Source organism: Sorex fumeus, unplaced genomic scaffold, assembly GCF_029834395.1.
Source record: "Sorex fumeus unplaced genomic scaffold, SorFum_2.1 ptg000080l, whole genome shotgun sequence".
NCBI classification, from domain to species: Eukaryota; Metazoa; Chordata; class Mammalia; order Eulipotyphla; family Soricidae; genus Sorex; species Sorex fumeus.
In genome coordinates, this window is record NW_026606137.1 from 3,824,649 (window position 1) to 3,851,942 (window position 27,294).

General features: G+C 40.7%; 1 protein-coding gene and 1 non-coding gene across 2 annotated transcripts in view; one reads left to right on the forward strand and one right to left on the reverse strand.

Moving 5' to 3' along the window:
* The window catches only part of PKHD1 (PKHD1 ciliary IPT domain containing fibrocystin/polyductin), a 579,380-nt gene that overhangs the window by 494,803 nt on the left and 57,283 nt on the right, over positions 1-27,294 (reverse strand). The window contains exons 22-28 of the mRNA XM_056130637.1: positions 25,028-25,155; positions 21,883-22,067; positions 20,894-21,016; positions 17,630-17,735; positions 15,511-15,786; positions 10,571-10,701; positions 6,389-6,524 (exon numbers count right to left, since the gene is read on the reverse strand). Of these exons, the coding sequence (XP_055986612.1) occupies positions 6,389-6,524; positions 10,571-10,701; positions 15,511-15,786; positions 17,630-17,735; positions 20,894-21,016; positions 21,883-22,067; positions 25,028-25,155 (1,085 nt within the window). The remainder of the gene's footprint in view (positions 1-6,388; positions 6,525-10,570; positions 10,702-15,510; positions 15,787-17,629; positions 17,736-20,893; positions 21,017-21,882; positions 22,068-25,027; positions 25,156-27,294) is intronic.
* On the forward strand, positions 25,737-25,843 carry LOC130038840 (U6 spliceosomal RNA). The gene has a single exon (XR_008794796.1). It is a non-coding gene; the product is annotated as a U6 spliceosomal RNA (small nuclear RNA).

The following is a 27,294-nucleotide window of genomic DNA, read 5'->3' on the forward strand; positions in this document are numbered from 1 at the left end:
CACATCTCAGTCTTCATAACACCACCACAACATGAAGAAACAGCACAAATCCCCACCACGAGGAGAGGATGATGAAGTCAGAGTCCAGAAGCTTCAACAGGCATTACTCACAAATGTGAGCTCTCCAATAAAGAATTCAGAGATGAACTATTGAAGATATTCAATGAACTCAAAGAAACGGTAGGACAGATATCCAGTAAATTAAAGGAGGACATGGAAGAAACAATGGATCAGAGAATCAAGAAATTACAGAAAGAAATGAGAGCAGAAGTTGAAAAGCTATGCACAGAAGTTTCACAATAAAGGATTCGGTAGATGAAATAAAAAAAACTCAGTGTGTGCCCTCAACAGTAGAATGGCTACAGCCGAACACACAGTGAGCTGGAAGATGAGCTGCAGGAAGACTACAGGAAACAACAAACCATGGGAAGAGAGCTCAAAATAGCTCTAGAGCGAATCAGAGTCCTAGGGGATGATTTCAAGAGGAACACATTAGAATCATTGGAGTACCAGAAGGTCAGGGAAGCAATCCCAATGAAAAAGCCACAGTTAAAGAAATCATTGCTTAAAAGTTCCCAGAACTGGACAATACAGGCATCCAGATTCAAGGAGCCAGAAGGGTGACAGCTAAAAGAGACCCTAACAAAAACGCTCCGAGACATATCATAGTTAAAATGATGGATGCCATGGATAGAAACACAATACTGAAAGCAGCAAGGTCAAAGAAGGATATCACACACAGAGGAGTACCCCAGAGAGTCACAGCAGACCTATCAGAGGAAACCCCCTAAGCCTGAAGGCCATGGTGGGATATAGCGAAAAAACTCAGTGAAATAAATGCTTCACCAAGAATACTTTATCCGATTAAACTCTCACTCAAACACAAAGGAATGGTACACTATTTTGTGGACAAACAACTGCTTAGGAACTTCATAGACTCAAAACGAAACCTAAAAGAAAGACTAGAAGGGCTACTGTAAGACAAGACAAACCCCTACAAGCACAACAAATCCTTACAGAAAGATGACACAAAACCCCATATCAATAATCTCAATGTCAACAGTCTAAATTCACCAATTAAGAGACACAGAGTGGCAAAATGAATTCAGAGACAAAACCCAAAATTCTGCTGCCTACAAGAAACACATCTGAACAGTTGGAACAAACACAGACTCAAAGTCAAAGGATGGAAAACAATCTAGCAAGTAAACAATCCCCTCAAAAATTCTGGGGTGGCCTTACTAGTATCAGACAACATAGATTTCAGGTTGAAAAAGATTACAAGGGCCAGTGAAGGCCATTTTATATTAATCAAGAGATATGTACAGCAGGAAGAAATCACACTTCTAAATGTATATGCACCCAATGAGGGACCAGCTAAATATCTACAAAATATGCTAACAGACCTTAAGAAGGACATTGTGAGCAACACAATAGTACTTGGAGACTTCAACACCACCTTATCATCTCTGGATAGATCAAGAAGATTAAAATTCAGCAAGGAAATAATGGCTCTGAAGGAAGAAATAGAAAACAGAGGGCTAATAAATCTATACAGGACTTTATATCACCCCCAGAAATAATACACATTCTATTCCCATGTAACATTTTCTAGAATAGACCATGTTCTGGACCACAAAAGCAACAAAAGCAGCCCAAACCAGGCAGAAGGAAAGAGATAATAAAACTTAGAGCAGAAATCAATAACATGGAAACCCAAAAAACAATTCAAAAGATCAATGAAACCAAGAGCAGTTTCTTCGAGAAAATAAACAAAATTGATAAACCACTTAGCAAAACTCACAAAGAAAGAGAGAGAACTCTAATAAACCGAATCAGAAATGAAAAAGGGGACATCACAACACAAACTAAAGAAATTCAGAAGATCATCAGAGACTACTTTGAAAGTCTGTATGCCATGAAACAAGAGAACCTAGAAGAAATGGGTAAATTCCTGAATTCCTATAAAATTCCAAAGTTGAGCCAAGACTATCTGGAATACCTGAATAGACCTATTAATGTGGCTGGAGTGATAGCCTAGCGGTAGGGCATTTGCCTTGCATACAGCCAGCCTGGCTGAGCCAGGTTCGATTCCTCCGCCCCTCTCAGAGAGCCTCGCAAGCTACTGAGAGTATTCAGTATTCAGTATGCCAAACACAGTAACAAGAAGTCTCACAATGGAGACGTTACTGGGCCCGCTTGAGAAATGTCAAGGAAATTAAAACTGTAATAAAAAGTCTTCCCAAAAACATAAGTGCAGGTCCAGATGGATTCACTAGCGAATTTTTTCAAACATTTAAAGAGAACCTATTGCTAATTCTTCTCAAGTTTTTCCAGGAAATTGAAGAAACAGAAACCCTCCCAAATGGTTTCTATGAGACTCATAGCTCTTTAATACCAAAAGGAAACAAAGACACCACAAAAAAAGAAAACTACAGGCCAATATCCCTGATGAACATGGATGCAAAGATTGTCAACAAAATACTAGGTAATAGAATTCAACAACTCACCAAAAAGATCATACACCATGACCAACTGGGATTCATCCCGGAGATGCAAGGATGGTTCAACATTCGGAAATCAATCAACATAATCCATCATATCAACAAAAGATAAGATAAAAATCATATAATCTTATCAATAGATGCAGAGAAAGCATTTGACAAGATCCAGCACACGTTTATACGTTTATGATAAAAAAAAAAAAAACCCTCGCCAAAATGGGTATAGGACTTTCCTCAATACAGTTAAAGCCATCTACCACAAGCCTATGACAAGAATCATCCTCAATGGGGAAAAACTAAGAGCCTTCCCTGTAAGATCAGGGATGAAACAAGGATTCCCACTCTCTCCACTGCTGTTCAATATAGTGCTGAAAGTACTTACAATAGCAGTTAGGCAAGAAAAAGTTATTAAGGGCATTCAGGTAGGAAAGGAAGAAATCAAACTCTCACTATTCATGGACGATAAGATACAATACTTAGAGAACCCTAAAACCTCTACCAAGAAACTCCTAGAAACAATAGACTTATATAGTAAGGTAGCAGGTTCTATAATCAATACTTAAAAGTCCCTGGCTTTCCTATATGCAAATAGTGAGAGAGAAGAAAGTGACATAAAAAAACAACCCTGTTCACAATCGTGCCTCAGAAAATCAAGTACCTAGGAATCAGCTTAACTAAGGACCTAAAAGACCTGTACAAAGAAAACTACAAAACGCTACTTCAGGAACTAAAAGAGGACACTTTGGAGCCTTGTGTGGCCCACTGTTTATTTTATCTTTGACCTGCGGAGGGTGGGCGCAGTTTTTCCTGTAAATGCGGAAAGGGTCTCTCCAAAGCTAAAATTCTGCTTAATCGGGACCATATTCAAAACAACTGGGTGGGTAAAGTTTGCTAGTGACAGCTTTGAGCTAACCCAAAATTCAATATAAAGAAGTTAACGTGGCTCAATTTTATATTATTCGGTACCTGATGGAATGATATAATGATGGAATGATATAATGATATCCAACTAAGCAATTATTGATTGCTTATTCCATGTTAGTTCCTGAGCTAGATTTTGCCTACTGAATCTCAAATTTTCACAATATCCTTGAAAGAATTATTCCCAACTAACAATTAAAGCAACTTAAAATAGCACTGTGCACTATCTGTAGCACTGTCCTCCCGTTGTTGATCGATTTACTCGAGCAGGCACCAGTAACGTCTCCATTGGCAGACTTGTTACTGTTTTTGGCAGATCGAATATGCCACGGGTAGCCTGCCAGGCTCTGCTGTGCAAGATACTCTCGGTATCTTGCCGGACTCTCTGAGGGGGATGGAGGAATCGAACCCGGATCGGCCACGTGCAAGGCAAATGCCCTACCCACTGTACTATCGCTCCGGCCCAACTGAAAGTAAAGAAAGTTAAATATCTTGCCCAAGTATTGGTTTCATTGGTATTTATTCAGATGTGATTTTAAATGGAAAAAAAAACACATTTTTAATAGTTTCTTATGTCAAATACTATTTTCCCTTTTCCTTCTTCTCCTCTTTCACTTTGTCTTGCTGTTCCTTTAACCTCAGCTTTATTATTTCCTATACGGAGAAATGTAGGAAACTGACTTTCGAAAGAGTCCTTCCCAATAGGTTAACACCCTTTGTGGATTTTATAACTTGTTCTGCTTTATTCTGCCTGTACAGAGATTTAAATGCAAGTGCAAATTCTGCAAATAATGCATCATGTTGTATATGTCGATAACATGAACTCCTTGGGCTCTTGGTCAATTGTCAAGCTAATCCGAGATGCCTCTAAGGCACTGATGCAATGTATTTATTCTTTTCATTATAGGTAGGAAATTTTATTAAAAGCCAAAATCACTGAAATCTGAATAGAACATGTTGCTCCCTCCTCCCTTTCCGACTTCGTTGGGAAGAATCTATACCACTAAGGAAGTTTACACACTTTGGTTGCCTGAGGCAGCAAATTCTTCTTCTGCACTATCTGAGCTGAATAATATTGAGAAGCTAAAGGACACTTTCATTTATTTATGTACTCTTGAGCAATATAAAATGAAAATAGTACCAGAAAAAATTATCCAGACTTTCTTTGGAAAATTTGATGTCCTCTGATAATAAAATATTAGATATGGCTGCCATAAACTGTTATTGGGCATTCAACTAACCAGAAAGATGTATTATGTAGTATATTTCCAAATCTACATTGGTATGGGCTAATAATAATCCCACTGTCATGCTATTTGAACAACCAAAGACTAAATTGCTACAGAATTCATGGTTTTTACAAAAATGATCTTCTTTTTGGAATTTTTTTAATGAATCACCATGAGATACAGCTACATATTTATAACCTTTCATGATTACGTTTCAGTCATACAATAATCGAGTACCCATCCCTCCACCAGTGCCCATTCTCCACCACCAATGATCCCAGTAGCCCTCCTGCCCCACCTCTGCCTCTGTGACAGAAACATTCCCTTTTACTATCTCTCTCTCCTTTTGGGTGTTATGGTTCGCAATACAGGTACTAAGTGGCCATCATGTTCGGTCCATAGCCCACTTCCAGGACACATTTTCCATCCTAAGCAAGCCAAAACTTATATTTTAACCAAGAATGTGATTCCTTGTTTCTTGATACCATATCTCTAATCACATAAAATAATGCTATAATAAAACCATATGACCCTAACGGCATTAAAAGGTAAACTATAAATAACTAAGAGTTTAGAATCTGCAACCAGAAACTTGAACCGAAATCCCAGCTCTGTTACAAATCAAAGTCAATGTTCTAGATGTATTCTTTAGTTTCCTTATCCATACACAAAAGCCAAAGAAAGATAAATGTTTACTTTGTGTCAGCACTATTATTAACATCTAGTAGTTGTTCAATATTCCCCACATCATTTTCTTTTTAAAATTTTTAAACTATTATTTACTTATTATGGAAATCAGTTTTGAAGAGATTCTCTTCACTGAGAGTTCATTAGAGAAGTACATATTTGTGCGTTTTATTTATTTGCAAAGTTCTTTTTGTACCCACATTTTATTTATATTTCTGCATATCAGCTATGCTAACACAATACTTTGCCTCCAATTCGTTCATGACATACCCAATTATGTAACATCCTTATTTAAAAACTGGTGATTTTGACTAAAGTGAACAGTGCATTTGATATCTATGAATATGTCCTGGCATCTGATGCTTTATTAAGTTGAAACTTAAATATATTTTTTGGTAAAACCTCACAAAACCTTCATACACATATAAAATTTCAAAAATGTTATAACTTGAGCTACCTTCTAATTCATACAATGCTTCAATGAAATGGTTTTAAGCAGAACAAGGAGGCCTATTTTCTCAGAAACAAATAGGAGATGATAAAATTTAAGGAGCAGAGTGGTACAAAGGTGGGTGCTTGCCTTGCATGAAGCCATTCTGGATTTGATCCTGACACATCAGTTTTGTGATGAAATCAGAAGTAGGCAAATTTATTCAATGATTGCTAAAATAAAAATACTAGTTTTCATAAAATAATAAAAGGCCCTCCCGTTGATCATCGATTTGCTCGAGCGGGCCCAGTAACGTCTCCATTGGAGACTCTGTTGTTACTGTGTCTGGCATATCAAATACGTCACGGGGAGCTTGCCAGGCCCTGCCATGCGGGCGAGATACTCTCGGTAGCTTGCCAGGCTCTCCGAGAGGGGCGGAGGAATCGAACTCGGGTCGGACATGTTGGCTGCATGCAAGGCAAACACCCTACCACTGTGCTATCGCTCCTGTCTTTGTATTCAAATATACATTCTTCAATAAAATTAAGTACCTTGCTTGTCTTTTGTAATATCAAAGATGTAAAATTTAAAAGATCCTCCAAATTCATAAAGTTTACCTGCCATGCTGCTTCTATTTCTGCTTAAAGAGGTAATCACTGGATTTAAAGAGGAGACATAGGTAAATGACATGGGAAGAACTGCAGAATGGTCCCCGATCATCACCGTCACATTCACAGTGGCACCATCTTTCTCCTACAAAAATTTAAATTCTTAAAATTAAAACTCTATATAATACTGACTCTGGTTAGTTGAAATTTCAAAAAAAAAAAAATTTTGGAAGGCATCTTTGCTACTTGTAGGTCTCTCTGTCTCTTCTTTACACCCAAACACACACACACACACACACACACACACACACACACACACACACAGAGAACGTTCTTAGATCTAACAACAGTTATCCACGTAATACAGAAGAAGTGCTCTACAGCGTCAAAAAGAGTGATTGACCATTGACATAACAGATCAAACTACAAAATAACCATAGTTTCGAATAAACATCTATACCCAACTAAACGGGGCTGGAGCGATAGCACAGCGGGTAGGGCATTTGCCTTGCACGCAGCTGACCCGAGTTCGATTCCTTCATCCCTCTCAGAGAGCCTGGCAAGCCACCGAGAGTATGGCACGGCATACTCTGCCCGCATGGCAGAGCCTGGCAGGCTACCCGTGGCATATTCAATATGCCAAAAACTGTAACAACAAGTCCAACAAGTCTCAAAATGGAGACGTTACTAGTGCCCGCAGTAGCAAATCGATGAACAACGGGAGGACAGTGCTATAGTGCTACCTAACTAAGCTACCCATCAAGTCTAACAATACTTTGAGACATACGGACATTCAGAAAACTTCCCTCTCACATATTACTTCTTAGGATTTTTTCAAGGCTATGATTTATCTCATAAAATAAACAATCACAAAAAATTAAAAAGAGAGATATATAGACTCTTTAAATACATATATCTACTCCAGAACATCATTAGTGAAGGGAAGTGCTAGAATAAAAGGTATAGAAAATACTGTTAGATTGAAGTTATAGAACAGAACATCAAGGAAAAAAAGTAACTGGTATAATGGAATTGTTTTAATATAAAAGATTTTGATTATATAGAGGACTTATTAAAATGAGATGCTTTAAAGTTAAAAACTATAAAGAAAGACTATATTAACTGATTCTGTAAATAGGATTTAAATAGTTATAATAATGTAAACAAATTCTTATTAGTGTAGCCAAACAATGCTATTATAACTGTATTCAAAAGAACTAACAACAGTAACGTAAGAATAGTAGTGGAAGGACATGGATACTTTGGTAATGGCAGTCTTTGGTATTTTGTACAAATTATACATGTTAGCTTTAATATTGTACTTTTTCACATCAATACCTTAAACTTCAACACCACGTATAACATTATCGATACTGAACCTAAACTATAATTTAAAATATATATATTAAAGGAAAGTAGAAGTTCAAAAAAAGTAAACTTAAAGAAGGGAGAAGCAAGATTTAACAAACATAATTATTTTACATTTCCCTTTTAATATCCGCATGTATCACTTTGGGCAAAATTAAAAGCTTGGTTTTTAAATATTTGTTCTCTATAGAAAATAAAATCTATTTTTAAATGTGTCTAATAGATTAGTTTACATACAAAATTATATAATCTAAAAGTCACGATAAGAATATAAAAGAACCATCAAGAATCCAGGGCTTTGCCTGTTATAATAGCCCAGATTAATTTTTCTGTATGCAGATAATTGTCTTCAAAGACAATTTGAAGAAATTGTATAACATCTTCTCTCAAAAGCCATTCTCTGCTTTTCCACTGTGGAAAAGCCCATGTTCTCTCTTTTTCACCCTCCACATTTTCCTAAGTAAATTTCTTTACTGTCACTGTCCTCCCGTTGTTCATCGATTTGCTCAAGCGGGCCCAGTAACGTCTCCATTGTGAGATTTCTTGTTATTGTGTTTGGCATATTGAATACTCTCAGTAGCTTGCCAGGCTCTCCAAGAGGGGCAGAGGAATCGAACCTGGCTCGGCCAGGCTGGCTGCACGCAAGGCAAACGCCCTAACACTGTGCTATCACTCCAGCCCCTAAATTTCTTTAAATAAAATTATTTTAGGGGCCTCGTCCGGGAGCTGCATTTTGTAGTCTCTGAGTCTTGGCCGCTGATGGGATTACACGGCGCCAGGGGGCCAGGTGGTGGGTGTGACCCCCGCCTACTGGAATTTGGAGGATCTGGGTGGAGGATGCTCGACTCCAATTCGAGTAGGCTTGGAGGTCTCGGCCCCGGAACCCGCGTGACTTTGTCCCTCTGCCAGTACCTTCATGTGTGCGGAGAGTGGTCTCAGCATGGTGGTGGCTGGTCCTGGAGGTCTTCGGCTGCCGTAGTCCTGGTCGGGGCGGGGAGGAAAGCTCAACCCGCTCCCCTCCAAGGGACCCCGGCGAGGAACAGCCAGGCGCAGGGGCAGGAGACTGACTGACATCTTATCAGAACATCTTTTTATGATATCTCATTATCCCATTCCTACTCTGGACAAACTTGCAGGCTATCAAATATAGCCTGCCCACAGGGCAGAGTCTGGCAAACTCCCCGTGGCGCACCAAATATGCCAAATACCAGTAACAATGATGGGTCTCATTCTCCTAAAAAGCCTTGAATATAATCTCAGGGCTAGGATGAAAGAGACGTTACTGGGGCCTGCTCGAGGCAATTGATGATTAACAGGATGATGAATGATGAATGAATGAATTTTAGGGGCCAGAGAAATAGCACAGCAGGTAGGGTGCTTTCCTTGCACATGGTCGATCCAGGTTCGATCCCTGGCATCCCATATGGTCCCCGAGTACACTCAGGGGTAATTCCCGAGTACAGAGCCATGGGTAACCTCTGAGCATCACCAGGCATGACCATAAATAAATAAATCTATTTTACTTCAAAAAATAAAGAAAATGAAAGATATTTCATATGTATGTGTGATAATGCCCAGTGTTTGTCTAAATTTCCAAAAATCAAGCACAGTGATAGTGAGAAGATCATTCATTAATTAAAAGGGAATTTTGGGCTTAATCTTTAAGCCTATGTTCTCCCATGAGCATGTATCTTGCTTGCTTGTTTCACGGTCTCTCTGCTTGCTTTTTCTCACTCTGGAGAAGCCTGTGTCCTCTCTTGAACATGTTTTTTTTTCTCTTTCTGCCCCTTCACGTCTATCTTTCTAAATAAGTTTCATTCAATAAAAACTATCTTGCTTCAGCAAAAAAGAGGAAATTTTGGATATTTCAAAACTTTACACCAAAAGATTCAGAATTGGATTCATCTCCAGAAAAAATAATTTGTTCAAAAATATAGTTATTAAGTTTATCAAAGTTCTTTTATTTAAAATAGATAATATTGCTATAATTAATCTAGATGCCTAATAATAGGGTTAAGTTAAAGAAATTTCTATAGTTATTATTTGAATTACATGCAGTTTGTAGATGAAAGCTTACATTTCATAAAATTCGAGTAACTAGGTAAGATAAAAGTGATCACGGGTCTTTCTGAGCCCTCTTTTGCAGAATTCATTATTTATTCAGTTAGACAACCATCTTTGAGTTCATGGATATCTAGGGGAGTCAACAGCTCTAAAACCTACTTTGAATAGAAAGTCTAACAACGGCTATGAACATGATTCTCACCAACAGCTCCAGGGAAGGGTCTGGATTCTTAGTGGGTTATAAGATAGAATTGAAGGAGAAGGAGAAGGCTAAGAGGCTAGATTTCAATGAAGGGAAGAAAGTAGAAGGGAATAACTGGGAAGATAAGTAATAGGAACCAGAAATTCTAGAATTCTAAACACCACCCTTCATATGCCCAAAACAGAATTGTTGGTGCATAATAAATTTTTTGTTGAGGGCTACAAGTTAGACAGATTTTGCGATCCAACATCCAATGTGTGCACTACGTGAACACATTTGTTCTCTAGCAAGGATATGCACTGAGACAGTGGAGCCTGGATGTCTTTGTCTTTGTTTAAAAAAAAATAAACTGCGGTTAACTCTGAGCCCTTTTTGTGGAGTGAGTTTCCCACTTTACAGCAGAACACACACTATAAACAACATTAAACATTCTCTGATGATGTCAAGCTCCTATCAGTTCATTTACCCTCTAAGAAATGATTCACTAAAAGGTCACATTACATAGCAACAACAGTCACTCATCCAAAGAGAAGGAGATGCCAACAGAGTCCACTTACCCTGGGTGGTACTTTGCATTTAATTCTTCGTGAATTGCTTAGGGTGCTGTTGATGGCACACGACTGAGATCCGAATAACACTAGACTCACATCTTCCAAATTAGAGCCTTGGATGGTCGTCCAGGTCCCTCCTATAGCAAAAGCAGCCATTTCAGTTGGGATTCGTGACCAATTAGGTGGGGGCAAGGGACAAGGGAGGGAACAAGCGTTGTTCACAAGAAAAATAAAATTAAATTATGAGGTTCCTAATCTAAATACTACAAGACATGCCTGAAGTTCAGGGGAAAAATTGAAGTTAAATATAGATATACTACGAAGAGGGAGAAATGTAGAAGTACCAATGTTTCCCGGAAATACTGAAGAGTACAACACACATTACTGCCACAAGTCAGAGACGCGATGTACATGGTGTCTGGAAGAACTAGCCATAGAAGTTCATGAAGCTGGGGGCAGCCAGAAGGACAGTACTGGGATGATAGCATTTAATCTACATGTCATTGACACTGGTTCAACTTCTGGAAGCACAGATGGTCCCCAGAGCACTAGTAAAATCCTTAAGCACAATCAAGTGTATGCCTCAAGCACAGCTGAGTGTGACTTAAAATTACTTTCCTCTCCAAATAAAAGTCCAGGAAGCTATTTGAACACCCAAATTTCCAAATGCAGAAAGATTCACACCAATATATATCTTTGTTATGTTGCCAAAGGTCAATAGTAAAGGAAAATCAGTAAAGGAAAAAGAAGATAACATACAGAGGCAACTCAACCAAGCTGTTATTAGACTTCTCTGGAAAACTCTACAGAGTACTTGAGAATGGAATAACAGTCACGATATGGGAAAAACAAAAACAAAAATTACACCCAAGAATACTCTTCTCTGAGAAATTATCAATATAATGGTGAAATAAACATTTTCCCATTTAAATATTTATCGAAATTTCCACCACCAGACCTGCACTGCAAGAAATATTGGGAACGGGGCTGGAGCAATAGCACAGCGGGTAGGGTGTTTTCCTTGCACGCAGCCAACCCGAGTTCAATTCCCAGTATCCCATATGGTCCCCTGAGCACCACCAGGAGTAATTCCTGAGTTCATGAGCCAGAAGTAACCCCTGTGCATTGCCGGGTGTGACCCCAAATCCAATATATATATATACACACATATGTATATATATATACATATATATGTATATATACATATATATATACACTAGGTGAATGAGACCAGTTGTAGTTACTGATCAAGAATCAGGGACGCTGTCTCATTTGCCAAGGTGTCAAAAATCAGATGGGCTGGTCACGTAATGAGATTTAAAGACGACCGCTGGACTAGAGCTGTTACCGACTGGATTCCACGGGATGTCAAAAGACCGCGTGGCCGCCCACCTACCAGATGGTCAGACTTCTTCGTCAAGATGATGAACGATCGGTTTGAGGCTCTTCATGTTCCCAGAGCGAACAGATGCCATTGTGCTACACTAGCATGCGACAGGGACAAATGGAGACGTTACTGGCACCCGCTCGAGCAAATCGATGACTAATGGGAAGTTAAGTGATTAAGTGATATATATACACACACATATGTGTGTGTATAGAAGAGTTCTTTTATTAAAAAAGCAAAAAAAAAACAATCAAATGGAACACAAAATCTCAGGCATGGTACTAAGTGATACAAATCACAGCCGTAAATAAGAATGAGACCAAAAACAAACATTGCATAGGACAGATTCTGATCTCTAAAGATAAGTCAATACTAGCACACCAAAAGAGACTATCTCAAATACAAAAAAAATAATAATTATAATAAAGCAAAACAAAAATCTGTTACAGTCCTCAGCAAATCTTAGAATTAAAAAATGAAGCGAAGAAGGAAGTGTCTTCTAAAGTAATTCTTAGTAGAGACAAGAGCCAGGCGGATTGCTCCATGGTTTGGATGCCTGTCTCATGTGCTGGGGGAGAAGGCAGTTAGGAAAGAGAAGGAACCAGTAAGTCAATGATTGTTGGAGGGCTCGCTCAGGAGGGGAGATGTGTGCTGAAAAGTAGACAAAGGACCAACCATGATGGTCTCTCAGTATCTGTATAGCAAACCTTAATGCCCAGAAGTAGAGAGAGAGTAAAAAGGAAAGTGCCTGCCATAGAGATGGGAGGGGGGTGGGGGGGAGGGAGGAAGGGATACTGAGGACATGGGTGTGGGAAATGTACACTGGTAGAGGGATTACGACTGAAACTCAATCATGAAAGCTTTACAACTGTATCTCATGGTATTCAATGAAAAGAAAATAAATTCTGGGCTGGAGCGATAGCACAGCGGGAAGGTCGTTTGCCTTGCACGCGGCCGATCCGGGTTCGATTCCCAGCATCCCATATGGTCCCCTGAGCACCGCCAGGGATAATTCCTGAGTGCAGAACCAGGAGTGATCCCTGTGCATCGCCGGGTGTGACCCAAAAAGCAAAACCAAAAAAAGGCTAAAAAGAAAATAAATACTGTCTTCTGAAATTAGAAATTTTAAGAGTTTATTGCAGAGCTAGAGTGCTAGTCCGGCACACAGTCAACTTAGGTTTGATTCTGGCTACATATGGTCCTCCGAGCCCTGTCAGGAGTGATCCCTGACTATGAAGATAGGAGCAACCCGTAAATATCATCAGGTGTGCTGGTGTACACTCCCACCCCCCAATAATAAAATAAAAGAAATTAAGCATTAATAAGGTAACCACCAATAGTAGAGAGTATTCGATATGCCAAACACAGTAACAACAAAGCCCACATCAAAAAAGAAAAAAAAAACTCAAGCAAATAACCTAAGCCTACTGCTTAAGGAACTAGAAAAAGAAGGACGAATGAAACAAAGTCAATAGAAGAGAGAAAATAATAAAACTTTGAGTGGGGTAACATAGAAACCAAAAAGACAATTCAAAGGAATAACAAAGCTAAAAGTTTGCTGTTAGGAGAAAATAAAATTCAGAAACCTGTAGCTAGGCTAACTAAAGGGGAAGAGGAGGGGAAGACCAAAAAAAAATCCCAACTTGGAAAATTCAAAATGAAAGAGACAAAATTTAAAAAGCTATCACAGAAACACAGCAGATATTAAACCCAAGAAAGATCCGATGTTTTCACTTATGAATTCTAGCAAACTTTCAAAGATATAAAACTTCTCCTCAAACTCTTCAAAAATATCTAAGAGGGAAGGGTGCTCTGGAATGCATTTCATAAGACCAAAATTCCCCAAACCAATTAAGGATAACACAGAAAACAAAAACAGTGAAATGATAGACCAATATTACTGATAAACATAAATGCAAAAATCCTCAACAAAATCTTTGCTAACAGAATCTACCAAAAGATAGCTAGCAAAAAAACAATATATCATAAATTAACAGGGATCACTATAGGGATGCAAGGACTATTCAGTATATAAGAATCAATTGTAACACGCCACATCAATAAAAAATTTAAAAAAACAGTCATATCAGTAGATTTTTAAAAAATATTGCATGGCATCTGAATCCTTCCTTAACCCAATGAGAAATAGAGGCAAACTTGTTCAGTTTTACGTGCAAGAACTGTGGCTCTCCATAATTCATTCATGTAGGCAAAAATATGGTAAAAAAAACAAGATGCTCTCTTACACAATAAATTGTGATCTGCAATTGTTGCCTTAAAAATAAGTGTTCTGGGGCCGAAGCGATAGCACAGTGGGTAAGGCAAGTGGTCAACCCTGGTTCAATCCCCGGCATCCCTTATAGTCCCCCAAGCACCACCAGGGAGTAACTCCTGAGTGAAGAGCCAGAGGAACCTCTGAACATCCACTGGGTGTGACCCAAAAAAGCAAAAAAAAAAAAAAGTGTTCTAAGCCCACAAATCTTTGGTCAACAGAATAAAGATAAAAGTCTAAGACAATAAGTAAAAGAGTTTAGTCTTCTAAAAAAAATCATACATTAACACATGTGAGCATAAATTTTCCCGATCTTCTTGCATTCTAGCTGGGTTGTTATTAACTGATCATGTCCCTAAGAAAGTCTAGAATGATCTTTATTTCCATGACACAAAAGACCCAACTTATGAAGCAGATCCTGACAAAGCCCATAGTCCTTTGCACATACCATCATTCCAAAGGTGAGTGACTTTGAACGCTAGCCAGGTATCCAAGTCAGTTTACAAACACTTGCAAATATCCAGGATGTGTCATACACCGTGTGTGTGTGTGTTTGTGTGTGTGTGTGTGTGTGTGTGTGGTGGGTGGTGGGTGGTGTTGGGGAGAATGAGGGGCGGTTTGTACTTCTTTTTCATTTTCAAGAAATTTAAAATACCTGTTAGCTCATTTAAGTTTCACAATGATCAAGAATCACTAGACGCTTGTAGAAAGGAAAGCATGGTCCAGCAGAAAAAGTAGGAGCTGGACCATCCGACCATCCCAATTTGCATCCTAGCTCTCCACCTCCCATTGGGAAGTCTCAGACAAACCACTCCACTCTAAGAACCACCATCATCTCACCTAAGAAATGTGGACCAGAAGACTTCAGTGTCTGTGACTACCCAAAGCAGTATTAAGTCAATAGTACATTGCCTTAATCATCATTCTTTGGAAAATACACAAAGCTAACTGAAATTTCTAAGGTCACACATGTGAAACAAAACCCAGACTCCTGCCCTAATCCCCAGTCTAGTTCTGCTTCCTCTAGACAAAACTAATCCAATGACTCAATGGCTGACCCAACAATGCCTGAAACCATCAGTCAGCTGTGATCCTTCATGTGGCCATCAAGCTCACAGAAGGGTCCAAAAGTCTGTTGCTCATTAGAGGAGATGCCAAAGGTAGAAAACAAAAATCAGTGAATCTTAGCAATGCTGAGTTCCTCACATGACAGGACTAGATTCCTGTACCCCTCCAAGAATGCAAGCTCTTGAGGGTCAGAAACTACATGAGGTTGTCCCAGGTTACCAATCTCTGCAGCTCTGGAAGGATCCACAGAAGCCAGTTTGGGTTGCACGTGCAGGAAGAGGCCTCCTCCATCGGCACTGATGGCAAGACCAAAGGGTCTCACCATCATCAGGACCCGATGCAGTCCAACAGGAAGCAGGCTCACCCGACAGACCACATTTGTGAAGTTTGAGAAAATGACTTTGCAGCTTGTTTCGTTCACTGTAACTTGCAAGGACTGTGAGTCCCCAGAGAAATGTGTCCCAGTGATATACACCAGCAGGTCAATGTCCCCATCTGAAAGGAGGAACGGAATAAGAATGAAATTATCTCTCAGCTAGGGCACTCGATCTAAGAGAACTCTTCCTAACATCAAATGTCCATTTCCTTTCACCTCACTCACCCAAAACTCAGTGTTGTACACTGACTCAAATCTGAGGTATCTGCTTCATTGTGGTGACATACAACTGCTATCTTAAAGTTTTTGCAAATTAGCCTAAAAAGGAAGTTGTGGGGTTTTTGTTTTGTTTTGTTTTGTTTGTTTGTTTGTTTGTCTGTTTTCAGTTTGGGGGCCATACCCACAGTGATCAGAGCTTAGTCCTGGCTCTGGGCACATTGATCACTCTGGTAGCCTCAGGAGACCATTTGGGGTGCTGAGGATCAAATCCTGGTGCGCTGTGTGTCCAACCTACTCTTACCATCTCTCCAGCCCTTAAATAAGAGGTAAAGTCTTTAAAATAGAGCCATGGTGAGAGAGCAAAGAGCTAGTGTACATGCTAGTGATGCAAGATCCTGAGTTCAATCACCAGCATCTCATAGTTCCCCAAGAACCACCATGAGCAATACCAGAGCACTGGTCCAGGAGCACCATCATGTGTGGTACAATAAGAGCAAAAAGAAGAAATAATAAAAAGGGTGTCAAAATTAATCGCATTTTAAACTAAATGCTGAATATATGAAAGGTACAAAAATCTACTCGTCTTCATTTCAAATCAGCTAAATATTATTGTTTTTTTATATTCACTCACTTAATCACTTCCAGTTAGTCGTCGATTTGCTCTAGTGGGCACCAGTAACGTCTCCATTTGTCCCTGTCGCATGCTAGTGTAGCCCAATGGCATCTGTTCGCTCCAGGAACATGAAGGGCCTCAAACCGATCGTTCATGATCTTGACGAAGAAGTCTGACCATCTGGTAGGTGGGCGGCCACGCGGTCTCTTGACATCCCGTGGAATCCAATCAGTAACAGCTCTAGTCCAACGGTCGTCTTTAAATCTCATTACGTGACCAGCCCATCTGATTTTCGACACCTTGGCAAATGAGACAGTGTCCCTGATCCTTGATCGTCGACGGATGTCAGAACTCCGGATTCGTTCTCTCATTTGAGTGAAACGTGATATTCCAAGCATAGCTCTTTCTATTCTTCTTTGGGAGACCTGAATAGCGTTCTCATCTTGTTTGCGTAGGGCCCAGGTCTCTGAGGCATATGTTAATGCAGGAAGAACAGTGGAATCAAAGAGATGTGCCCGGAGCCGGAGGTTTTTCGTCCTCTTAGCTATTTCTTCGACGTTCTTGAAGGCGTTCCAAGCCGCTCTCTTCCTCCTGCGCAGCTCGGGTGCCAGGTCATTTGTCATGTTGACCTCTCGACCTAGGTACACATAGCTGTTGCATTCGGAGATGGTTGTTCCATTGAGAGCGAATGGGGCGTCAGGAACGAGGCTGTTTCTCATAAACATTGTCTTCGTAAGATTCAGCTGTAGTCCTACCTTTCCACACTCACGGTCAAAGTCTGCCAGCATTTGTGCCGCTTGGCTGATGTTTGGTGTTATTAAAACAATGTCATCAGCAAAGCGGAGGTGGTGTAGTTGCCGACCATCTATCTTCACTCCCATTCCTTCCCATTCCAGTCGTCGCATGATGTTCTCGAGGGTGGCACTGAAGAGTTTCGGTGAAATGGTATCACCCTGCCGAACCCCTCTCTTTTTATATTTTTTTTAAAAATATACTTTCTGGCACATTTTTTACTCCTCACCCCATGAACTGATGTACCTTCCACCCACCCATCACCAAGTACTCAGCCTCTAACAAACTACCCTCAGTCTAAAGTTCTAATTCATTTCTATGCCCAGTGAGTGTCTTACCGAGTGAATACCACACTGAATGGATGAGGGGAGTCGACCCCTCGAGGTATTGAAAAGTACAGGAACCTGAGCAATGAGCTGGTATGTCATTCACTTTGACAGCCACCTACAGGGGAAAAAAGGCAAAAAGAATGAGAAGCAAATCTGTGTATGCTTGAGCACTTGGCAAGCTAACCCAAATTAAAATGTGTTAATGATTCGCTGATTCTCTTTCCTTCTTCTGTTTTCCAATAAAAACAAAAACCTAAATCAGAATAAATCACTGAACACATGTTTTTATAAGGAAGGTAAATAGGCAGAAATCAAATGTTTCTACAATTTTTGCTAACTCTTAAATTTCCCTTCTCATAGAAGTATCACTGTATCACTGTCTTCCTGTTGTTCATTGATTGCCTCGAGCAGTCCCCAGCAGTGCCTCCTTCATCCTAGCCCTGAGATTTTAAAAAGTGCCACATTTTTGGCTCTTTCAGGGTCAGAAGTATGAGACCCATCATTGTTAATGGTTTTTGGCATATTGAATATGCCATGGGGAGATTGCCAGACTGTGCCATGTGGGCAGGATACTTTTGGTAGCCGGCCAGGTTCTCCAGAGTAAGAACTAGATGATAAAATGTCCAGGAGCAGAGTTTTATAGTCTCTGGGTCTTGGCTGTTGATGGTATTACACGGCGCCAGGGGCAGTTGGTGGGTGTAACGCCTACATACTGGAAGATGGGGCATCTGGGTGGAGGAGGCCCCAGTCCCAATCCGAGCAGGCTTGGAGATCTATGCCCCGGATCCCTCACACCTGGGTTCCTCTGCCAGTTCCTTCATGCATGATGCTCGTCTGAACGTGTGGAGAGTGGTCTTAAGCATGGCTGTGGCTGGAACCGGAGGACTTCAGCTGCTGGGCTCTGCTCAGGGTGGGGAGCGTAACTCAACCCACCCTCCTCCAAGGAGCCCCAGTGAGGACAGCCAGGTGCGAAGGCAGGAGACTCTGTGCTGTTCTCTTCAGGTAGCTGGGTTTTGGCCATTGATGGGATTACACAGTGCCAGGGGCAGTTGGTGGGTGTAATGCCTACATCCATAGAAGTAAATTTAATAAAATCCTAAGTGAATGAGAACTTTTTATCACTTATTTTCAACTGGGTACCAGCTTCCTTTGAAATGCCCTTCCTTTAGGGCCAGAAAGATAGCCTAGGAGGTAAAATTCTTTGCTTCAAGCACAGTTTGAATTGACCACATCATGTACGGTCTTACAGGGGTCATTTTTGAGAGTAAAGACATGAGCAGGCACTGAGTCCAATTGGGTATGACCCCCTTCCCAGTTACTGATTCCTCAAAAGCTTTTCCCATGCAAATAAAGTTGGCCCCTTGCTTCTACTATTACTAAATGTATATAGAACTGATTAAACTATATTGGACTCTTGATTTGGCATCTTCTTTGTCTTTGAATGGCAGAATTGCGAGAAGTACATATTTGCAGACCCAAGGGATGACTCAGTATCCAAAAGTACCTATCTCACCACAAACTGCCCCCAGTGTCATGTAATCTCATCAACGGCCACGCTCCCGGAAGAAAGCAACACAGAATTTCCTGACCCCGTGTCAGGCTGTCTTCATTGGGGCACTTCAGAGGGGGGTGGGTTGAGTTTCCCTCCCCATCCCAAGCAGCACCCTGGTAGCCAAAAACCTCCAGAACCCAACTACCACCATGCTCAAGGCCACTCTCCACAAACTCGGACGAGCCTCACCCAAGAGGGAACCAGCAGAAAAACCCAGGTATGAGTGTCCCGTGACTGAGATCTCCAAGCCCACTTGGATCAGAACTGGGCCGGAAGAGAGTGATACAGAATTTCGTGGAGCACGTGGCCACATTTGCAGCCATGCGACCTCTTATAGTCTAGCCCATTTCCATACCAAAAGTAGCATGCGTTTGTTTGGTTTTAACATCCTTGCTTGTATTCTCTTATAAAAGGTAAAAAGGTAAAGGCCCTCCCGTTGATCGTCGATTTGCTCGAGCGGGCCCAGTAACGTCTCCATTGGAGACTTTGTTGTTACTGTGTCTGGCATATCGAATACTCTCGGTAGCTTGCCGGGCTCTCCGAGAGGGGCGGAGGAATTGAACTCGGGTCGGCCATGTTGGCCGCTTGTAAGGCGAACGCCCTACCCGCTGTGCTATCGCTCTAGTCACAGTATTCTCTTATATATGGACTTAAATGGCTCCAAAATGAAATATAAAAACCTTCACACACTTATTGTGGTGGGAAGGCGGTTGGTGGTGGGATTGGTGTTTGAATATTGTCTGTAATGAACTATTGTGAACTACTTCATGAAAATAAAATATACAAAAATTACAAAAAAATTACCTGTCTCATAAGTCTTAAACTGTGAGATCAATCTTTAGTGCCATCCATATGCCCTGAGCCCAAATTCCAGAGGCTCTGCTGTCTGGGACCTCTAACATGACCATAGAAATTTGCAACTAAAGTATGTGACCCCCCCAGCAATCACCGCAGCCAAGAACTCTATAACCAAGACTGGTATTGATTATGCTGGAAGAAAGTCATGAAGGGAAAAAAGAAACTGGGACTTCACCTCCCCAAGAGACTGTTAATCTAAAAGAACTCTACAACACTTGAATATAAGAAAGAGGGAAAAAATCTGACTCACTTGAATCTCCACATATGGGTTTAACACACACACTAAGTGATCATACATGCTTACAGAGAGGAGGATTACTGAGATGTTATGAATACATACGTGATAAATACGTCCATCTTATGTTATATTATTCATAAGGACTAAAATAGTGCATGTATAAAAATCGTGGATTAATCGTGGATTAAATACCTGGATATACCGTCCACAATATATTATAATATCCAGGTATTTAATATATTATTCTTCATAGTTTTGCATTTTTATCCAATTTGAAGTGAACAACTTATAATAGAAATAATGGCATATGGGAGAGAATAAACTTTTAAAGGTAAAGGAGTAGACTTAAGTAATTCACTTCCTAATGCCACCATGCAGAGATATAAATCTCTATATACCTATAAGTTTCTGAAATAATAACAACAATAATTATAATAAGAGGTTGCTACATTGCAAACTATTTTTTTCAGAGTACATTTCATATGCTGAGGAAGTAGAGAACAATAAAGCTTGTTCCTCTTCTCTAGATTGGGACCCTTGGGATCTGTCCACATTACAAATCAGGGGATAGCTGAGATAGACTTGAAACCAGTCTTTGCTTTGGGAGTGAGCCAGCATCTCTCACCTGAGTGTGCTGATGGGCAGTCAACAGCATGTCTCCAAATATAGGTCCCAGGAAAACGCCTCCATCATAGACCACACGGATGGTGACAGCAGGATTCACCCCAGTTAGGTTTTCGTCAGAGACCTAAGACGGTGACATCTTTTGGCGAATTGCCTCATTTAACATAAAGCTAATCTGGGTTAAAATTAATGGGAAGAGATCTTTTCATAGTCTGTTTAAGAAAAACATAACCTAGAGAGTAAAAATGGAGCAACGGGGACTTCAAGACCTGAGAGCCCTAGATGATAGAAGAACATTTAATTCAAGGTAGGGTTGTCCAAAAAATCATAACAAATCAATATCCTCCCCTAGTCTTGAGGTCTTTTTCTCCATGTGCTTTTATATATTATACGTTTGCAATCAAGTATATTTAAATAAAGTGTGAGGATACAGCTATAAAAGGACTTTCATCCTTCCCTTTTCTCTACCCAAGAACGCTGTTTGAAACCCAGATGACCCACACTACCATCTAATGGAGATAAAATTTCATGTTGGGTTTCATTCTATAATAACCAAATGCTAGATGATCATTAGATTATTTTTAAGACCCTAAATATGCAAGAGCATCTGGTTTTGTCATTATCCAAAGACAGCAAATCCTTTTCAAAAGTTCCTTCTGTTGTACCATCTGCCACCATGATAATCTAAGTCAATCACATCTGCTTAAATTATCCGATAACAGATGTAGGATTGTTGTATGGTGGACACTGACCAATAACTTCTCCACCAACATTAAGTAAGAAAAGTAGATGTTGGGCTTCAAGTCTTTTATCAGGAATACAAAGTACAAAATCTGTCTTGGAAACTTCCAGAAAGAAGTGTCATAAAATCGCTGGACCTGACAGGCCAACAACTTAGGAATTCATAGCAGTTTTCATTCATATCATTCTGAGTTTCAAAATTGCTCCATGACACTTCATCCATACCATTAACTGGGATATCATACATACCCTGATGAAATTGGGCAAGTCTCCAACCTGGGTGGTCCAGGAGAGGGTCCACACATGTTCATAGCAAGATTTTTGATCCTCAGTCACTGTGAAGTCACTGGCATTGAGGTACCTGGATGTGAAGTCATCAGCATTTTTCTGTAAGAGTATTTGAAGGTGATGGGCTGAGATGTGTGCAGGGATACCTGTGGGAGAAAGTTTGGGCATAGAAAATACAAAAGGTGAATCCTCCAGAAAATTAATGTCAGAGTGCTTCTTAAATACACAGGAGAACCACCCCCCACCACCACCAAAATTCAAACTATGGCTTTAAGAAGACTCCTTGCCCTATTAAACTACCGGTTTTCTAAGACAAATACAAGTCAATGTCCCCTTTTCTGTACCAGGATAGGCTTCATCCAGTTGCACCCTCCCCAGCAAACAGAGAGCCCCATCACATCAGAACTCTCATCTGTCAACTCAAAATGTAAACGCCAGACACTCTGGCTATGCCTGAAAGTCTAATTAAATGTTGAGTTTTCCCTGGAAAAATTTAGCTGGCCCTATGAACAGAGAAAAGTTGGCCTCTCTCACAGGGAGTCGGGGAGGCACTCGGCAGCTGACACCCATAAAATGTAGCCAAGCCAGCTGAGAAATGCTGCCATTAGACTTTGGTTTCTCTATTCGAATTTCCTTTAAGCCCAACCACCTGCTTCCTTATTCCCCAGCCCCAAAGAGAAATAACAGCACTCCCCTTGAATTCGCCTTGTGTTGGAACCTTTGTCAGGCTTTACCAAAAGTTTCCATTTCATTAACCACTCCCAACCGCACTGTGAGGTGGGTCTCTTGAGAATCTTGATGCTTGCTTTAGAAACGAAGGAAAGGAAACCCAGCAAGATTCAAGGACCTGCCAGTCAGGTGAGAAAGACTCCAAGGACAGCCCGGGCTACCTTCTTCTGCCTACTCCAGACCTCTTTTGGAATTCCGCTGACCCGGATGAAGTCTTCACGAAACACCTCATATTGCTAGAAACTATTCCTCCACCTTTTAAATGGGATTAGTCTAATGAATACCTAATTTGAGGGCCACCACCATTTCTGAAGACGAGGGCTGACTTTCCCAGAGTGTTGAGCAGACTTTGTTGGGAAGAATGACATTGGAGCATGGTGGCAGGACGACTTGCACAGGCCACCAGAACTCTAGTTCATGAGTAGGAGAATACAGCTCACGAAGGGATTTCTTAAAGAGAGTCACTGTGGTCATGTGTTCTATATAGTAGAGTCCACCAGCCTACGGTCTTTTAGCATCTCCTAAACTGCTCTGTGAGAGTCAAAACCACCTGAGGAGATTTAGTTACAAGCCTGGCTTCCTTCTGTTAGGAAAGTCATAAGACTTTTGAATCCTGTGTCATTTATTATCTAGTCCCTCTTGAGTTCTTTCTTAAACCACTTTTCTTTGTTTTAATGTTTTCTTTTAAGATTTTTTAAAAAAATTTTATTAGTGAAACACCATGAGATATAGTTGTAGACTTACAAATTTTTGTGCCTGGGTTTCAGTTATACAATGATTGAGTACCCATCCCTCCACCAGTGCCCACTTCCCACCACCACGGATCCCAGCATCCCTCCCACCCTCCCCACCCCTCATCCCACCCCACCCCTGTGGCAGGGCATTCCCTTTTGTTTTCTCTCTCCTTTTAGGTGTTGTGGTTTGTAAAAGAGGCATTGAGTGGCAATCATGTTCGACTGGTCTATAGTCTACTTTTAGCATGCATCTCTCATCCTGGGAGGATCCTCCCAACACCCTTTACTTGGTGCTCCCTTCTCTATCTGAGCTGCTTTCACCCCAGCATGCTTGGCTGGCCTCCAAGCCATGGAGTGAACCTCCTGGTACTTATCTCAGCTATTCTTGGGTTACACCACTTTTCTTTTTCACAAATAAACAACGTGATTATATCATTTGATCATTGTATTTTGTGAATTAGGGGTGTACTTGATGATTTAGAAACTTTTTTTTTGATGATTGCATCTGAAATTTGTTTCAACCACTAATATCCTCAGTAGTTCCGGGGGTCACTATGGAGTTTGATTCAGAAGACACCCTGGCTCCCAGGCTTGGAAACTCTAAAAAGAAGAGAGCTGACCAGGGAATCAAAATTTGAGTTCACATCCTGAAACAGCCATGAACCCTCTGTAGTGGCTCTGGCGAGAATAGAAGAAGCTGAATGAAGTCCTCAAAAAGATCAGTCAATGTAGGGCTGGAGCAATAGCACAGCAGGTAGGGAGTTTGCCTTGCACGTGGCCAACCCAGGTTCAATTCCCAGCATCCCATATAGTCCCCTGAGCACTGCCAGGAAAGTGATTTCTGAGTGCAGAGCCAGGAGTAACCCCTGAGCATCACCAGATGTGACCCAAAAAGCAAAAAAAAAAAAAAAAGATAAGTCAATAGATAAGTCAATGTGAAAATCCTAGAAGCCTCGACTCATTAGGTCAGAAGGGTACTGATACTCCACACATTGTGAGAGGAAGTAGTTCATCCTGGACTATACAGGTGGTCCCTACATGCAATCCAGTGTATTTTAATGAGAGGCGGGGGGAGTCTTGAAACAGACATGAAGGGAGCATTGGTGTTCCCAGCCTCGGACTATGGCAACCACCAATACAGGAAGAGGAGGAAACAGTTTCTACCCCAGAGTCTTGGAGAAGGAGAGTATAAGATCATCCCCACATTTGAACTTGGGCTTCTGGCTTCCAGATTAGTAGCATCAGCCTTCACTATGGTAATTCGTTAAGAAAACACCTTGAATCTAATCCATACACTTTCCATCTGGACAAGAGTGAGAAGATCAGGATCACATAACAATACATTATTGCTATTGTCCAGATCTTTCATCTGAAGAAAGTTATTTTCCAACACTGAAAAAAAAAATTAGCTCGATCATTGTATAACTGAAACCCAAGCACAAAAATTTGTAAGTCTACAACTGTACCTCATGGTGTTTCACTAATAAAAATTTTTTAAAAAATTAAAAGCCTAAAAAAAATAGCCTAAGACAGTCACCAAGTTTACTAGTCTCACAGGACATCATTTTCTTGGGAACAACGCCTCCCCAAAGTCCTCTCAGCAAAACATAAATGATAAATGTTGTACGGCCACCCTGTTTTACCTGGAATCACTGTGTCAGAGAGCTGGATGCGAAAGTCTCCTCCTAAGGGTGGACTTGTCGTCTGCAGTCTCTGGGTTCTCACCTGAATCAGCTCAGCACCGTCCTCTGCTCCTTCACTGGGCACAGGGCTATGTTTTGTCAAAACAAAACAACACAATCCACAGTAACCACCTAGAAGAGCAACTCCGGATGAAACAAAGCTTCATCTCAAAGACCAGGTAGCCCATGTTTCCAGGTCATGAGTTTAAGCGGGCGAGTGTTGGATTTCTTTCTCCTCCGAGGGCAGAGAAGTATCTGGACCAGTTCACCAACCACCAGAGAGGCTCTCTTGTTCCCTGCACCAGTCCTGGAAGCTCAGTGGCCCAGAGTGAAGGGACAGAGAACGACAGTTCCATTGCTCAGAGTGTCTTCTGAATTATCAAGTGCAAGAACGATGCAGAATTCTCTAATCCATCTGCAGAGTTAATAGCGAGTCTTTCTACTCTAAAGATTTTTCCCGTCCCATTATCTCCAGCTTAAGCACTTGTCTCTTCCTCCAGCTAAATTCTTTCCTGAATACTAGCACACTGCCAGACTAATCTTGCTTTTATTCTAACAAGAGCAGCCAACAAATGGTGACAAATCATGAGGTAGATTACTGCCCAGCCATTTTAAAAAATATAATACTTTAGAAAAATGTTTAATGAAATGGGAGTAAAGAGTTAGTTCAGTGCTCTCTTCGGCAGCACATATACTAAAATTGGGACGATACAGAGAATATTTGCATGGCCCCTAAGCAAGGATGACATGCAAATTTGTGAAGCGTTCCATATTTTTATACTGGGACCCGTGGTGTTGGAAAATGGGCACTGGTGGAGGGTTGGGTACTTGATCATTGTATAACTGAAACCCAAGCACGAAAATTTGTAAGTCTATAACTGTACCTCATGGTGTTTCACTAATAAAAAAATAAAATAAAATAAAATAAAAACAGGGCAGAGTCTGGCAAAACAGGGCAGAGTCTGGCAAACTCCCCATGGCGTACCAAATATGCCAAATACCAGTAACAATGATGGGTCTCATTCTCCTAAAGAGCCTTGAATATAATCTCAGGGCTAGGATGAAAGAGACGTTACTGGGGCCTGCTCAAGGCAATCTACGAATAACAGAATGATGAATGAATGAATGAAAAATAAACAATAGGAGAGAGAGAACAAAAGGGAATGCCCTGCCACAGAGGCAGGGTGGGATGGGGGTTGGGGGGGTGACAGGGATACTGGGATGAGCAGTGGTGGGAAATGGGCACTGGTGGGGGGATGGGTATTTGATCATTGTATAATTGAAACCCAAGCACAAAAATTTGTAAGTCTACAACTGTACCTCATGATGTCTCACTAATAAAAATTTTTTAAAAATAAAAAAAATTAATCCAAAAAAATAGTTCATTGGTAAGAAGATTCATTGGTGAGAAGTGGTATTGTTACAACTATAGTAATTAAATATTATTCCAATTTTAGCTTTAAAATTATTATGCATAAATACTAAAATTCTTGGTGAAAAGTACTATTAAAATACAGGCCCAATTTGTTTATAGAACTTATCTCTGAGCAGAGAACTTATGAACGATTTTTTTAAGGGGGAGTCCATTCCTGGTGGTGCTCAGAGCTTACTCTTGGCTCTGCACTCGAGAATCATTCTTGGTGGGCTCAGGGGACCATATGAGGCGCTGGGGATCAAACTCAGGTTGCTATGTGCAAGGCAAGTGGCTTACCTGCTGTACCATTGCTCTGATTGTGAAAGATTTCTATCTTCCATGTATTTTTTCTGTATTTTCCAAGTTTTCAACAAGGAACACCCATGGTATGGTTTTTATCCATTATCCATTAGTACTACATGTTGATGTGAATACAAGCAACCCTACATTCACAGTCAGGCAGAATGACTTTCTCTGTGTTGTGGGGGTGTCAGGGGTTGGCAGTGGGTGGTGAACCTGTGAAAAGCCAATCCGAAGGCAGTCTGTTCTTAGAGGCTTGTGAAGGGACTTGAGGAAACTCAGGAAGAAATATGGTGAGGAAGACTCTAAGTGCAGACCTCAATTTGTCTCTATTATGTTTCTGAGTTGCAACTTCGGCATTCAGCCCAGGATGGCAGAGTGTCTGGTAGGCTATCAGAACTCTCACTTTCACTCTGTGGCATTTGCATGGAACCCGCCCACAGGACAAGGGAATATGATATTGAGGAAAGTGGAGCCTGGATTCATCTGTGTCTGCCTTTAACATACAGTCCCA